This window comes from Balaenoptera musculus, chromosome 10, assembly GCF_009873245.2.
Source record: "Balaenoptera musculus isolate JJ_BM4_2016_0621 chromosome 10, mBalMus1.pri.v3, whole genome shotgun sequence".
NCBI lineage: Eukaryota > Metazoa > Chordata > Mammalia > Artiodactyla > Balaenopteridae > Balaenoptera > Balaenoptera musculus.
In genome coordinates, this window is record NC_045794.1 from 88,732,931 (window position 1) to 88,750,521 (window position 17,591).

Sequence of the window (17,591 nt, forward strand, 5' to 3'; positions counted from 1 at the left end):
TCTTCTAAAGAAAATGTATAAAAAGTATTACATGTGAAAGATTTGGATTCTAAAAGCTGTTAGCACCAGGTGCTCCTTTAAGACCCTCAATTTGGCACATTCCAACTAGTCCATTGTCACGGCAGAGGAAATGCCACCGCAGGATATATCAAAGTCGAAAATAAATGACTGGTAACTATTTGCAGGGTTTTTCATTGGCCCTGACCTATAAGTTCATAACATTTTATGCTATCAGAGCCCAGAGTGTTTCTAGCCCTTAACTATACCACTTATTAGCATACTTATTGCTTATGAGCAAGCTAATCAACACACTGAACTTCCCTTTTCTTTATAAAAAGGAAGATAGCGCCTGTCCTACTGACCTTGCATTTTTCAGCTATTACAAGGATTAAATCAGATGATCTACGTGGAGATATTTTGAGAACAGTAAAGCACTATTCATATATATGTACAGAATTATATTACTACATCTCAGAGCAGTGACTTTTGAATAAATATTTGTTGCTTTGATTACCCAGGCTCTAAATCCTAATTCCTTGGCACCAAGCCACGCAAGAATCAACAGGAACTGGAGTTACCGCTGGACCAGAGACTCTAGTCACTGAAAGTATCACATAACTAAATATTCAGGGAGGTAAAGTGATGTAGTGACCCAGGATTTAGCTAGTCTAGGCTCTAGTCCCGGAGTCTGCTTTTAACTATTGATTTTGGACAAGTCATTTAATTTTTCTGGGACCAGAGTCTCGTCAGTGGTCAAAGGATGACTTGAATTAGAGTCAAAGATCCTTTTGATTTATAAAATCAGAATATTGGTGCTTAATTAAGATTTACTAAAGTGCAATTTCCCAAGCCATTAATTCATGTGGTTTCACATTTTTTAAATCTCTTTTTAGAAGTACAGGGTTGGAGCCTAAAAACATAGCCTGTTTCTGGTAAACAGGCATTTCAAACACATGTGTATAAGACCCTCTTTAAAAGAAACGTCTCTACTCAGATACTTTATGCTTGTTAGTATCCTGCACAGGAGCCCTTGCTCCAAAAATAAATGTATGGTTACCCAAAAAGCACGTAGTACAGTACTGGACAGAGAGTAAGCACCCGAATATTTTACGTTACAGCTCTCAGTGCGAGTCCCAGTTGGTGTAATTTAACTAATCTGAGCTTGATTTCCTATATGTAAATGGAAACAATACCTTCCTCAATGATCCATTGAGACGGTGTATATTAAAATGTTTTGTAAATGATTAAAAAAAATAACTGGAAGATATTACTGTTACCTAAGGAATACAGCTTACTATACCGTGACCTTTCCATGAAGGTGCTTTGTAAAGAGATAGATTAAAATCTTTCTGACTTTATTATGGACACAGCACTTACCCCAATACCTGGCTCAACAAATATGCTCAATAAAGGTTTGCTGTGTGAAAAGTCTAATCCACAGAAAGACCAAAAAGCTCCATGAGCTCAGATTGCATACTTGTTTTTATTTCTAAGTTCTCAGAGCCTAGCACAATGTATGACACATAGAAAAAACTCAATAATTATTAGATGAATAAATTTTGCCCCCTCTAATTCCTCTTCAGCACAGCTCAAGAGGGAGAGGCAAGCAGGGCTGGCATGAAAGATGATTCTGGTAAAGGCTGCTTGGAATGGAAAACTGAAAGTTGCTTGGAGAATTCATCCACTCTCTAGCAAATAGCTTGGGAGAGCAGAAAGAGCATAGATAGGTTCCGAGTTCAAATTCAGTTTCCAAATTCTGCAACCTCGGTAAATTAATCTATTAGCCTCTCCAATACTCAGTTTCCTCATCTTAAAATGAGAATAGTACCTCATTTTAAGCACTAAAATGGAAGCTCCACAACAGCAGGGACTTCATTTTGAGTCCACTGTAAACATACCGAACAGTATTGAACGGTATTGAACAGTGCCTGGCACAGCATAGATGCTCAAATATTTGTTGACTTAATTTGTGAGAAATTGACTGAGATAACACAAGTAAAGTATGTAACAGAATGCATGTAGCGAACACTGAGCAAATGTGAGCCTCCATCATCATCACCATCACTACCATTACTAGTATATCCGTATTATCACGTTTACCGGCGGTTGTAGAGCAGCTGCCTTTGGGGAAAGACGCTGATACAAATCTCGAATTCCCCATTTACTGGCTATGTGACTTAGGACAAATTACTTAACCTATTCGGGTTCCTACGGTTCCACAAAAATCTCAAGTGTAGTGAGAAATCACCTAACTCTGAGTCTGCAGACCCGGCGACACGCGATACAAGCCGGCTATTATTATTAAGGCAAAAACCCGCCGAGTCCCCTTTTTATCCGAGAACTGCCTGCAATTTCCCACATTATTGTAGCTGAATACATAGCATGACCGCAAACAAGGAAGGAAGGAAAGAATTTCAAAGAGACCGAAACCGCTAAACGAGAAAAGAGGGAATTAAACCGGTGCATGACAGTTCCCACCAAGGGGTGCCAGTCTCCGCGGCTGTCAACCAGTCCAACCAGCAAAGGCTCGAGCAGGACGGTCAGCTCCGTAAGGAACAAAAAGGAGGCAGAGCCGACGCTTAGGCCCTCCCCCTAACGGTCTCTGGGCCGCTGGCCTCAGGCGGCCGCCGGACTCCGGTTTCCGGCCTTCGCAGGACCACAGTTCCCAGCATGCCTTTGGAGGGAAGTCTTTCCCGCTGGATGACTACTAATCCCGACATGCCATTCGGCACCCCGGTAAGTTAGATGGACGAGTGGAATGACCCCATTGCACGCAGGGAATTGTAGTCCATTTAGCTGCTGGCTCTTAGAGGGGCGGGGAAGAGCCGGGTCGCTCTCGTCAGCTGAGGAGAGTGATTCATAGAGGAGGGTCAGGAGAGAACAGTTCTGTCTGTGAAAGCACATTTAAAAGGCTGGACTCTTCTCCGAGGGAGGGAGAGGCAGAAGAGCTAGCAGGGCCTCGGGCTTGACTCCCCCCTCAGGCCGTTCGCCAGGCCTCTACCGAGTCCTGGGCCTTGTCGGGGGTGGCCGCGAGGCGCCGGTTGCTGGGGGACCGGTGACGTCGCGGGGTGAAAGTTGAGGGGCGGTGACGTCGGGCCTGCCCGGGCGGAGGCTGGCGGGTTGGAGGCAGAGGGAGGGAGGGAAGGAGGGAAGGAAGGAAGCTGGGAAGAAGCGAGCGAGCGAGCGGGGGCGCGAGGCGTTTACCTGGAGGCAGCGGCTTGGGCGCGCAGAGCGGCCGCGGCTCCCCCGCACCTGCGGCCATGGATGAGGAGCGCGCCCTCTACATCGTCCGGGCCGGCGAGGCGGGGGCTATCGAGCGGGTCCTGAGGGATTACAGCGATAAGGTAAAGAGCCCTGGCCCCGGGCGTGCGGTATAGCACCCTCGGGCCGCCCCCCGGGCTTGCACATCACATCCCTCCCAACCCCCCTCATTCCGGGGATGCGCATTGCTCTCCCCTGAAAACGTTTCCGGCTTGGGCATGCGTGTTTGTGCCCCCAGCCTTTTCCATCCGTGCATCCTGTATCCCCCCCCTGCCCCCACCCTGGCGCCCACCCCTCTGATTCCGGCCCAGCAGTTTGTCCCACGGTCCTCTTCCCAAGCGTGCAAGTCACACCCCCGGAATCCGTGAGCGTGCGTCTGTGCCCCTCTCATGGATGCATAAATGCACGCGAGTCTTCCTCACCTGCATAGCTTAAAAATAACGTGTTTCTGTCTATAAACACGGGCCCTGACATGCATAAAACGTGTCGGCCACTATGGCAGTTCCTTATATACGTACAGGACTGTACAGTTTTCAAGGCGTGATGTCTCATATATATGGTCCAACTTGATTCTCAGAGAGTTTATAGGGTAGATAGCATCATCCTCCCCATTTTATAGATGAGAAAACCGAGGCACTAGGAACTGAAATCACGCCAAGGTCATGGATATACTATGTTGTAACTGGGGGCAGACTAACTCCTAATAATACCTGTTGTTTGTATCACATTAACAGCTTTCCCATCCATTATCTCCTTCAATCTTGACAGCAATCCTGTGAGGTTTTATCTGCATTTTGCAATTGAGATTCTAGATGGGTTAAGTAACTTGCCCAAGGTCATACTTCTGAGCTGGGATTCCAACCTAGGTATTATTCTTTCCACTTTACAACTCTGCAGTAAAAAGGTATCTTATATATCCCAGTCACTTCTCTGAATGTCTCTTCAAGACCCGTTAGCTCTCCATTACTTTACCTTCCAGGAGTTTTATATGCTCACTCTTGAAGGTAACATACCACACCTTTATTCTTCCATTTAGAAGACCACTTTATAGAAATAACTGACTTCTGTGAAAACACACCCAATACCGTGTCACACCCTAGATATAACGTCTTTCTTCCTTTCATTTGCCTCCATTCATAATTTCCCTTTCTGTGTTTGCTGTGTGCCCACCACTGCACTTCCATACACTTTGTATTGTTGAGCTGCCAGTATGCCATTTCTGCTCTATGTGGAGAAGATCCAAAAATAAGGCACCTTCACTCCCATTTAATCTTCCCAACAATCCTGTGAGGAAAGTGGTGGTATTCCCATTTCACAAACGATAAAATTTAGGGTGATGTTACCTCAAGTCCACACAGTCATTGAGAGATGGGGCTGAGATTTGAATCTAGGTTTTCTGACTGCTCTTTTACAGTACTATGCTGCTTTCTTTGGGAGGATGCATGGATTCAGTTCTATTCATATCTTAGCTTCCTCGCTTTCTGATATGCTTTACTGTTGCGTATCTGCGTAATTTAGGAGAAATTCATTTAATGCACAGATGTACGTATTGTGGAGATTACAGTCATCCCTTGGTATCTGCAGGGGATTGGTTCCAGGACCCTATACCTCCCCCATGGATACCAAAATCCATGGATGCTCAAGTCCCTTATATAAAATGGCATAGTATTTGCATATAACCTACACACATCCTCCCTTATAGTTGAAATCATCTCTAGATTATTAATAATACAATGTAAATGCTATGTAAATAGTTGTAAATACAATGCAAATACTTTGTAGCTAGTTGCCAGTTAATTCAAGTTTTGCTTTTTGGAACTTTCTCCAATTTTTTTTACAAATATTTTTGATCCATGGTTGGTTGAATGCACGGATGTGGAACCTGCAGATATGGAGGCCCGACTGTGTATTCATTCAACTGGATTTATAATTGCTTTCCAAAAAAGATTTGAGGCAGCAACAAACTGATTTTCAAAAGAAAGAAATACAACAGAAAACTTGGCCATTGTATTGAATCAACTAGTGTTTATTTAGCACTTATTATATCCCAGGTATCCAGCAATAAATAGGAACTTTCTTCTATACAGAAGGGAGGAGGAAAAAACCTCGAACTGGATCTTATCTCCTCCTTCAATATTTTCTCCTTCCCTTCATGGCTAAACTAATTAGAACTCCAGATTTGCTTCCTCCAGTTTATCTCTTCCTCTCCTTGATCTCCCTCCAGGTTGGTTTCCACTTACCACTCCTGGCCCAGTGCTGTCAGAGCTTAAGTTCTGGACATCCCCAGCTCTCCTTTCACATTGGGAATGGTTTTAAAGTTGTAATGTCCAATGTGTATTGTTTGGGGTGGTATTTTGGGGGCCAGGCTTGAGAAAGCTGTGTCTTGATGTGAACCGGCTCGGCCAGCTCCTTCAGAAAAGAGTTCTCATGTTTAATGCTGATTATAGTAGGTCCAGAGTACAAAGAAAATAGCTGAGTTTTATGTTGGCGGTAGGGCTTTGCCCCTCAAGGCAGGAGACACTAGAGGCAGATGAAGAAGAAGGGGAAGCACGATTGCAGTGGTCTGGCAGTAAGAATGGGGAGGGGGAATTAAATTGCCCCGTTCTATGGGAAATGGAGTCTGAAACCCTGAAAAAGTACCTGGGTATTACCATGTGCCTCATATTCCTTATCTGGAAACATGGATTTGGGAAATGTTTAGAGTGAAGTGATTATGGGGCATTGAGGAGTCTAACCAAGAAGGGAAATGAATGATGTAGAGAGAGAATGATTGGTTAGTCGTTCTCAAAAGAAGGCAGCAAGTATAATGGAAAGAAGGTGGAATTTGGAGTCAGATAAATCTTGGTTCACATCTGCCATTTATTAGTGTCATGACTATGGACAAGTTATTTTAAGCCTGAGTCCCAGTTTCCTTATCTGTAACATAGGGTTCTGTCATCTAAGTTACTATGAGACCTGAATTAAGTGAAGTATAATGCCGAACGCTGTGCATAATGCATGTAGGAGGCGTTCACTAATGGTCAAGGTGCTCAAGAGGTCCTGCGGCAAGAGCACGGGTTCTGGAGCCAGATTGCCTGAACTCTGGTCCCCGGCTTACCATCCGCGTGGCATAGAGCAAGGTACTTAACTTTGCTGTGCCTCAGTTTCCTCATCTGCCAAACAGGGATAATAATAGTACCCACATCATAGGTTTGTTGTCAGGATTAAATGACTTATATGTGTAAATCATTTAGAACAGTGCCTGGCACTGAAGAAAAACCCATAACTGTTAGTTTTGAACAAAAAAGTCAGGAATTAAGCATGTGGCATGGAGTTGACGTAGCCTGATAAAAAAAAAATTAGAGAATATACTCCATTCTTTCTCTTTTTCCTTGACCCGTGCACTTTTTAACGGTTAGCAAAATACCTTGTACCATGTTTAACATTTACCCGTCTGGCTCCAGGTAACATCTAATTTCTACTGTGTTAAGGAGATTCTAATTTTCAAGATTTCTTCCTTCATTCACTGACCCTTCTTGTCTTGGGGAGAAGGAAGAGCTATCTATCCTAGAAAAAAATGAAACTTGTCTGTTTCTCAAGGGCATAATGCAAGTTGACTCAGCATAGGAAAGTATTTTTTAAAAATAGGAAGAGTGGTTGTTCTTTTTCACTTTCAATTCATCTAATAGCATTTATTGAGTGCCTGCTATGTACTGTGTATTATCCTACGTGCTTTCACATGTCATCACGTATTAAAACTTACGAGGGTGACTGAAGTATTCTCCCTTTTTTTCGGGACTAGGAAATTGAGGTTCAGAAAGACAAAATAACTGTCTACAGGCCTAAAGGCACATAGCTAGAAGTGGCAGACCTAGTCTTCAGATTCAATATCCAGGGCTCTTTTTGCAAGGCCCTGTTGGCTTTCCCCTGTCTATTCTGTGTTATTGAGCACAGAAGAGAAAGGGTTTTCAGGACTATTTCCTTTGGCTACTGTTGGGTCCCAGTCACCCCACTCCAGTTATAGAATGAGCTATTAATGTGGGAAGTATATATTGCTCTAGTCTAGGCTGTCCAAGCTTCTTCTCCTCCCCTAGGGCTTGTTCTGCTAACAGATTTAGTAGAGAGATTGGTTGGCATCATTATGATTATCAGCAACAAACAGTGATCAAGAGCCTTGAGGTGCATAGTAGTATCTTAGTTCCTTGAATCCAGGGTATTTAGACAAGAAGGAACCTCAAAGATAATTGGGTCCAACACTCTCAATTAATAGGAGAAGAAACTGAGGCCTAGCATCATCATCAACTATGTTGATAACCAGAGAGGTGGCTTGGTGGCCATAGAGGCCACCTAGACATACGATTACCCCTTAGCAGGCTCCAGTAGGATTCCATTATGGAAGTGTGGCAAGTTTATGGCCAAATGAAAGGTAAAAGTTATTTAAGATACGGACAGGTATGTAGGTCTCTGAGAGTAGTCCTCATAAGAGAGGAAAACAACACTGATAGCAGTGAGGTCTTCATTTATGTGCTAGAAGAACCTGATTGATAGGGACCTAATATTGGGACAGTTCTAGAAGTACAGCCTCCACATTTGAATAGGATATATAAATATCCTGGACTATGTAAGATGACTTTTTGTTTTACACTTTGAGGTTGCTTTGAATGGATTGGCATATTCTAAATTCAATTTGTATTGCCTCACAATACCAGTATATTTGCTAATTAAATTAAGCCCTCATGTTAGTTAGGGCTTTTGAAAGCTTGCTTTTCTTCTTTCCTTTATTTCTTTTTTTTTTTTTTTTTTAAATGTTGCAGTTTTGTGACAGGATCAGCCTTGCATTTAAAAAGAAAAATAAAAATTAGTCCTTGATACTATTCTAAATTATCACCTTGAGAGATTTAATTCTATGTAGAAACCTTTTAAAAGATATTTTTATAAGTTAACGAGGGGCTTTCCAAAAGATGATTTCTTTTTCTGTTCCCTTACCATAAATGCCAAAAAAAAAAAAAAAGTTTAGGAGAACTATTACATTGGCAACTAGGTACATTTATTCCAGATAATGTGTGGAATTAATATTTCACATATAATGGCAGAAATTAAGCTTCTTGTTTCTAAGTGCAATTATGAGTTTTCATTTGTAGTGAACCTTTACTAAGCTTCAGTTTATAACCATACAATCTGCTAATTCTTGATCTTTTATTCACTGTTAGTTTTTACTAAACCTTGGGTCTGTAAATTCCTAAGTTATAGTCTTTGTTGTTTCTTCCTTCCTTTTCTTCTTTTCTTTCTTTCCTTGCTCATTCATTAATTTATTTACCTTTTATATAAAATTTTTCTTTTAATTATAAAAATAATATACCAACAATGAGTTTTGTCAAAGGAATCACCAGCAATTCCACCAACCCTATATAGTTGTTTTTATTTTTGCATTTTAACACTCAAGCCTTCGTTTGAAATCATGCATACATTTATGTAGGTACTGTCATCATAGACATACAGTTTGATGTTTTACTGTTTTTCCTCTTACTGCCATCATAAATAATTTTTCATGTTGTTACAGAACTTTTTAGCCATATTTTTTTTAAAATGGCAGTATAATAATCTATCAGATGAATACACAGTGATTTATTTCATCAGTCTCCTGTTGTTGGATATTCAGGTTGTCTCTCTTTTTTCTTCCATAATACTCGATAACACTGCAGTGAATATGATTACATATATAATTTTTCTCTCCTCTGGATGATCTCATTAGGATAACTTTCTAGCAGTAAAAGTTCTGGGTCAAAGGCTGTGAATATTTTTATGGTTTCTATTATGTGTTGCCAAATCACTTTCATTTTTGAAGTTGGTGTCAATTTATACCGCCTCCAGCAATATCACTCCTGGATTATTGATGCCCATTTCTCAGAGGGCTTTATGTCCTCAGTCTTGCTCTTCTTTGATCTGGCCTGTAAACTACCACCCAAAATATTCTTCCAGAATGAGTTCACACCTCCTTCAGGGTCTTCCCCTGGTTGCCTGTCACCTATATGCCAATTCAGGTATACATTTTTAAATCCAAGGCCTTACCACCTGACATCCATTTTAATTGTTTTGCAAACGGTATGTGAGGCAGCTTCTCTTAGGTTTCCTCAAATGGCCCTTCTCTATTACCTGTAAGTCTTCCCTCTGACCATTTCTTACTTTCAGAACTGCTTCTCTGTCAACATTTCCCCATCTCATTTAATTTCAAAAATTGCTTCTTCTGCGAAGCTGTCAATGCAGAACCACCTGTAATGATGATATCTTTAGTACTTACTGTGTTTAACTCCTGGTGGGTTGCCATGTTGCCAATGAGAAATACAAAGGAAAGGCAGAGAGATGTTCAGTAAAGATTTTTTTAAATGAAAACTTAGGATCCATAAGAGCACTTGGTTCTCTTGAATAAAACTTGAGAAGAGATTGAGGAACTTTATGCTCTATTTTTTGGGTACCATCACTCTCTGGAAGTGGACAAGTCAACTTACTCCATTCTCTATTTCAGCCACAGAGTGGAAAATATAGTGTTGCCAGTCATTTCAGGAGAGTCATGACATTCTTTTCTTTCAGTTATTTTTCCTCAATGTCATTGGCATCATCATTATTATCATCCTAATAGTTACTGAGTGTTTACTATGTGCCAGGCACTGAGATGGTACATTATATGTCATAGCTGTTTTAACCCTCATGGCAGCTTTGTGAACTAGGTACCCCCTCTTTTCACATGGGAAATACAGTTATAATTTGTTACTTGCTTAACTATTAAGTGGTGGAGCCATGATTTAAACCCTCATTCTTACAGAATTACTTTTCTGAAATGCCAGTCTATCAATTTCTTCCCTATCTACAATTCTCTGGTGATTTCTTATTGCATATGATAAAGAAAGTACAAACTCCTCAGCAACATTGGAAGATCCTTCCAAATCTCTGTCCAGTCTACTTTCCCATTCTCATCTTTCTCCACTCCTCTCATCCCCTAACATGTATCCTGTGTTTCACTCTGACAGAGCTGCTTATTTTATAAATATATCATACCACTTCACACATGAGCCTTTGTTTCCATCCCTAGAATGCTTTCCATTTACCTGGCAAACTCCTATTCATCCCTCAAGGTCCAGCTCAAATGCTCTGTACTATATGCAAAGAATTCCTGATTTCCCTGGGTAGTTAGTGGCTCAGTACGCTGTCTCTTCTGTATATATTTTTGCTTTAGTCTTTTGTACTGTTTTACAATTATTTGCTTACATGCCTCTCTTACTTTAATAAGAACTTTGAGACATGATATGGGAAGACAACGTTTTAAAGCCATTAGGTATTTTTAAACAGCCAAAATCAAAAATCTGTGTATTTAAAATGACATTGTTTCCCTTTTTTCCCTCTTCAGCATAGGGCTACTTTCAAATTTGAATCAACAGATGAAGATAAAAGAAAGGTAAGCCTTGGTGTTACTCTGTGTGTGTGTGTGTGTGTGTGTGTGTGTGTGTGTGTGTGTGTGTGTATGTATTTCTTTCATGGACTTGATAAACAGTGGACTTGATTTCATCTGATAGTTTACTTCTCAGTTTCCCTTCAGTTTGGTTTTTAGAAGCTCTGAGAATAAAGACAAGTGCCAGGTTTAGTATGGATTACACATAACACCCTCCTGCTCCATCCCCATAGGACCATTACACTTGCATAAATCAGGGGAATGGGAAGGGTTCAGAGGGGACTCTCCTCCATATCTTCTCATCTCCAGAGATTAACTTTGTTTGGTGGCAGGACTGCAGGCTGCCAAAAATGCATTGCTAATATTGTAATATTGGGTTTACAGTAAAGCTTGGCTTTGGGTTAAGTTTTGGAAAAACAGCTATTCATGCAGCTGCCCCTCAACCACATATTGTTCCCTGTGCTGGCAGTTATTTATGTTGTCAGCAATTGTCTTGGTCACTGACTTCATGGGCAAAGAGGAAAATGGGGTCAAGAGGCTTACGAATAGAGGAGTTATTATGAGAGGGTGCATCAGAGATAGAGCTATGAAGTGTCATGTTGGCCTGTTGGGGTCACCCGTGGTTGCTTTACTTAGTTTATTAGAGCACGATGCTCAAGGAGAAGCTCACCAGTTCTGCCTGTGTGTTTGCTGGGCCCTATACCGCTATCCCTGGCCTCACAAATGCTAAGACCAGGTAAGAGAGCATGACTGAATCTGTGTAAACGTATTATTGCTGCTGGAGAAATAACTTGAATCCGGTGCTTTGCTGGTAATGGTTTGAGCATACCTTGAAATCATCCCTCTATTCACCTCCACCCCCATATTTACTGTCTACATCCTGCTCACTTTGCCTCTTAAGATTTCTCAGTACATTCTCTCCTTAACCCCGGCCCTAGTTCAGTCCTTCATCTGGATTACTGTACCAGTTTCCTAACTGTTCCTTCTTTTTCAAGTTATATGCCCTTCCAGTCCATTGTCCATAATTCTGTAACAATAATCTGACTGTGTCACGCCCAGCCTTAAAACCCTTGAGTAACTTTCTTTGTCTATAGAATAAAGTTCAAGCTTCTGAACATGACCTAGATGCTCAGTGATCTGAAGTTTGCCTACTTTTTGCAGCCTATTGCTTGCTTCTCTCCCTTGTAATTTATGCTCTAGCAATATGAAATGTTTCCAGTTACATACACATACACATCCCTTCTGTTTCCTACTTCCTACCTTTGCATATACTGGCGGTATGTACCAAAATTACAGATGTATTTTGCCCTTTGACCAAGCAATGTCACTTTTAGATCTATTCTGTGGACAGATTGAAATAACGTAAACAAAGTTATTCACTGAAGCATTGTACATAGTAGCAGACAATTGGAAACAATAACGCCTCCAGCAATTAGGGAATATTTGTAGAAACTTGTGTATATTTGCAGAATGGAATATTTTGCTGTGGTAAAGAGGGAGGAAGAGGGAGAAGGAGAAAGACTGTTATGTGCTAATGGGAGAGATAGTTACATGAAAAGAAAAAAGAAACAAGGTGTTAAAAAGAACATGTTTTTAATATACTCATGATAGGTATTCAGGCTAGGAAGGCAGCTGCTATTTGGTTTAGTTGGGAGGATCCATACTATATAGATTCCATGGTGCCTTGTGAATCTGACACTAGAATCTTTGGTAGTGCTTTTACTGGTCAAAATAAGTGCATGAAGACAGAGATCCCCCCCATGCCATATGACTTTCAGTTAAGGGAAAAAAATTTCCCACACAGTTATTAATAAAGCATGTTTGTTTCCTGTAGGATAGTAGCAAAACCTAACATTTTCCAAGTATTTTCTTTTACTGCCTTTTAAATCTTTGGTGACAGTAACTACTGTACTAGTGTTACTTTCAGTATTACGTGTAGATTGCTGCTTCCTGGGAGGTCTGATATAAACAAATGTCATTAGGGACCTAGCTAGGTAATCTTCATTAATGGAAAAACATTGGCAAACAAAACTATTTCAGTCTCCAGGGGTTAAAACCATTAGAGACTCTTCATGCCTAAAGCTCTAAAAAGACTTTGAAATCAAAATTATTGGACTTCTGTAAAGGCTCTACATCCTAACAGCCTTTTAAGTTCTCAGTGTAGAGAGGCATGGAATAGTAGGCATGTCTCCAACATTAAACCCAATCTTAAAATAAGAGGAACTCAAATTACCATCCAGTTTGTTTTGCTGCCCTAGTTCTCTTTTTCTCTTTCCTAAACATGTCTCTGGAGCCTTCTACCAGCAGCTCCTTGGTAACAGCAGCGCCCCTTTCAATAAACTACAGGTGCTGTCGCTCTGAAAAACACACCTCTCTTATGTAAAACCTTGTGGCAACCTATAAGTAAATGTAAGGAAATAGAGCCTTTCAAAAAATAAAACTTGATTATACGAACTTTTTAGGAATTGGTTATAAAGTAATGATCCTTAGACCTAAGTCCTAACACATAGCATTTTGCATTTTTAGAAAGATTTGCTTTTTATTAGTAATACAGTGATGTTGTAAGTATGATGAGAATATCACCATCCCAGTTTTATGGATAAGAAAACCGAGGCTCATGTTAATGACAACTTGTTAACACTCATATCACTCGTAAGTGGTGGAGCCTCGATTAGAGAACAGGTTTTCTGGCTATTATGTGCAGCTCCTTCACTGCTCAGTGCTCCACGGCTCCCACTCATTACCACCTGAGGTATATCTCAGAAGGTTTGAAATTATGACTCAGTACCTTGTTTTATCTCTTATTTCATACCTTGAGACACCATTTAGGCAACTAGACTTAAACTGGAAAATATCAAAGGAAATTACCAACTAGGAATGCTTAAATTTTTCCAGAGAAGTAAAGTCAGATACAATTGCTAATGTTTGTGCATAGAATGCAAATAGTTCCAGGTGCATGTGGCTCATGATATATTTGGGTATAAGCACCTGTGCTTATTGAAGCGTTTGCTTTACATCTTCTCTACCTCAGTTGGTGGCTATGATTATCTACCAGCACATAAACACATATACCATGCAAATATGTAGGATGGAGGGAGGTATGACGAATAATCTGAAAATTTACAGCTTGAGGAAATGAAAGCTCTTATATTGGTTTCTAAAATACAACTGATCTCAAGGCCAATAAAGAGAACTAATTGCAATAAATGTTGAAAAATACCTGTCATAAAATGATTAAAAGAATTGCAGCTCTTTCACCTGTAAGATAAGAATACAACCATATTAAATGCAGAAAACTTCAGTTGTTGTCTGAGGTAAACCTTTATGTATTTAGTAATTTTCCTCAAAAGAGTGAAGTTAAAAATAAATTTCAAGCGTTTATTTCATTAACTTCAAACTCACATAGGTAAGCTCACACTTCTGTGAAGGCAGAGAGTAATTACTGAGTTGAGAACTCTTTGAGGACAAAAATTCTGGCTTACTTTTCTTTGTATTTTCAGTCCCCAGCACTGCATGTGGCACAAAATAGGCACCTACAATAAACACCTGTTAAATGAATAAAGGGGACTTGGAGCTTGAGTGGAGGCCAGAATTCCTATAACTTGTACATACGGTTTGGTTTTGAGTTTGATAACTAGAGAGCAGAATCTCAAGCACATTTCATAATGTTGTTTACTGAAAAAGCAGAATACAAAAGTATTCATACAGAATGATCACAACCATGTAAAACTAATAAAAACTATGCAAAGAAGAATGTCTACAAAGAAATTCACTAAAACAGTGGCTTAGTATTATTACTGTAGATGATATTTTAATTTCTCTTTTCTGTATTTTGAATTTTTCTGTTATAGTAAATGATAATGATATAAGAATATGATAATTACATATTATATGTGATAATATATTCTTTTATAGTAGTGTGATTGGGGGCATAAGCAAAGACCAATATACTTTTTAATCATTTATTTTCTTTAAAATTGGGCCTTTGTGATTATCTTACATATTCCTTCTGGGGGAACATAAAAATGTTACTAGGTTTGGAGATAGTATCACTTGTGGAGCCAGTTTATGGACTGAAATAAATTTATTTGTACACAAAAGTCCATTCTACCATTTGAAATATTTCTTCATTTTACTTTTTTTCCCCAAAGTTGGATGTACTTGGCATATTAGTAGAGATCTCTGTAGTCCACAAATATTTTTTCAGTAATTCCTGTGTGCCAGGTCCTGCGTTAGGCCTTAGTTCCTAAGTTGGCTATTTTCCTATGGTGTTTGGTTTGGTGCTTTCTCAGCTACAGATGCATACTGAGGGTTTCCATTGTGGACTATAGAAAATGAACGGGTAATTTTCCATATTAGAGTCCCCCAAGGAAAATGTGCCAAGATAGAACCATCAATCCTATACTGTGAATCCATGCTTAGGAATAGCTTGAGGCATGGATGCTTGTTCTGAAAGCCTTTTACACTTAGTTTAGTCATTTGAAATTGTTAAACTCCAGTTTTCACTAGAACAAAATGAGCTTTGTGTGTCTTGCAAATTTGACTCAAATTTTATTTGATGTCTTCACCTTAGGGAATACTTTGATATATGATGCAAGTACAATTCTCATTTAGAAACCAATAACTTTAAAGATAATCCTTTTTAACATCTTGATTTCCTTAAAACACACAAACACACATACTACCAAAAGCGTTCTAAAACTTTTACTTTTTAAAGTTTCTGTCCAGCTGGATCTGGCATAAAACTTAACTAGAAGGGCTGAATTATATCATAGGCCAGGATGAATGCCTCACAGTAGTTCAAAAATGAAACAATTTAAACTTCATTTCAGACTCCATTTTTTATTTTAGATGTTTTGCCAAGGTATTGAAGGACTAAATGTGGGAAGAAAGAACAGAACAGCCCTTCTGATTTAGTAAGCCATAGATGTGGCAGTCCATACGTGACCTCTGTATGGATCACTTTTTAGGATTTCTGCCTGGGAATGTTAAGAGTAGTAACTCTGATTTACACTTTAGAGTTTCGGATCCTTTTTCTCATATAAAAAACTCATCAAGAAGTTCTGCTTCCAGCCATGACAGTGTGAGAGCTTTATGGACCTGCTCCCCAATGAAACTGGTTATTTTAAAAAAACAACCATTTAAAGTCTCTGGAAATAGTCCTAAGAGCATGCAGTCAATAAAGGAACACTTATTCAGGACAATCTACTAAAACTCAGTCAGAAGAGTGAAAGTCTGTGGGATTTGAACTGAGACCTGCTCCCTGTCTTCCCACTCTCAGTGGAGTGAGATGGAAACTCTCCTCCAAACTGATGCAGCCAAGAACACAGAGCTCCCACTTCCCTCAGCTCTCAGTTGGAAGGCTACCTACCTACCCAGTAGAGACAGGGGTAAGGTCAGCATTTCTCATCCTGCCTGAGCTACATGTCGCTGGGACAAAATTCTGGGTGAATGTAGCTGAGAGGTGGGGTCTCCCTCCTTTCACCCAATCCCCACTCATGGGACAGAGGCTCTACCTTGGGTAGGGCACCATTGAGAATATTAGGGCCCCAGTTGCACTCGCCCTGGCTGGTGGAACACAGGTTCCACCCTGGGAGAGGCCAGCTGAGGAGTTCTGGGCCTGCTGCTCCCCTGTCCTCTCCAGTTGATCTCTCAAGGAGGTGTCACCCAGAAAGAAGCATGCTGTTGTCTCTGCCCTCAGCATCAGAACCAGGCTCAGGAACTTTGCCCAGAGGAACAAGCAGAGCTTATAACAGTGAGCTCTGAATCTCTCCCCAAAGGAACCAACTTAATTTGCAACAGTGTGAAGTTCCTGCCTGAAAGTACAGGTTGTGGTGAAAGGCAATTGGGAGGAGATTGACAGATTCATTGGAGATATAAGGCTAACCAGAAGGCTAGGTAGTTTGCTAGAAAGAAAGTAGGAAAGACAGCTGGGAGGAACCCTCCTGTAGTTAGAACAAATCTTACATACTTACCTCAGGAACTATCTCTTCAAAGGAGCCCTAATAAATTGGCTCAGTTTGTAGAGCAGTTTATGCCTCAGGACATTGTTGAAGACAATAGATCAATCAGCCTGCAGTTAGTGGAGCTTAACAGCTGGGTGTGGTCAGGGAAAGAGAAAGTCAAAGAGAGGCCTGCCAAAGCCACTGTTATCCCAGGATGACTGTGGCATACAAAAGGGTGAGCCTTATGAGGAGCTACATCTGCAGGGAGGAGGAGGAAAATATACTTAACTAAAATAATTCAGCCAGTCACTGAGCAAATAAAATAACAATAGCAAATCTTGGAGGGTATAAGCATTACCCAATGTTGATATAATATATTATCTAAAATGTCCAGTTTCAAAAAGAAAAACAAAAGCCATGCAGAGAAACAGGAAAGAATGAGCTGTGCACTGGGGAAAAAGCAGGCAATGGAAACTGCCTGTGAGAATGACTAGATGTTGGATTTAACAGACAGACTTCAAAGTAGTCATTATAAATATATTCAGAAAACTGAAGGAAACCATATTTAAAGAAGTAATGCAAGGTTTGATGACAATGTCACATCAAATGAAGAATATCAATACAAAGATAGAAATTATTAAAAAGAAAAAGAACCAAATGGAAATTTTGGAAGTGAAAAGTACAGTAACTGAAAAAAAAAAATCACTAAAGAGGCCCAACACTGGGTTCACACTGGCAGAAGAAAGAATAAGCAAACTTGAAGATAAATCAATAGTGTAAACAAGGTAAAGAACTGAGGAAAAAGAAAATGAACGCCTCAGAGAAATATGAGACAACATTAATATACCAACATACACATAACTGGAGTACCAGAAGGAGAGGAGAGAGAAAAGAGAAGAAAAAATATTTGACGAAATGATGTCTAGGGACTTCCCTGGTGGTGCAGTTGTTAAGAATCTGCC

General features: G+C 40.1%; 1 protein-coding gene across 7 annotated transcripts in view; it reads left to right on the forward strand.

Annotated features, from left to right (window-relative positions):
- The first annotated feature begins 3,133 nt into the window (after positions 1-3,133).
- Positions 3,134-17,591, forward strand: part of RIC8B (RIC8 guanine nucleotide exchange factor B) — a 116,025-nt gene continuing 101,567 nt past the window's right edge. For all 7 annotated transcript variants that reach the window (XR_005021503.1, XR_005021504.1, XR_005021506.1 and 4 more), the window contains exons 1-2: positions 3,134-3,344; positions 10,643-10,690. Coding sequence is in view for 2 of the 7 variants with exons in the window: in XM_036865922.1 (XP_036721817.1) it covers positions 3,261-3,344; positions 10,643-10,690 (132 nt within the window). In the remaining 5 variants the exon portion in view is untranslated. The remainder of the gene's footprint in view (positions 3,345-10,642; positions 10,691-17,591) is intronic.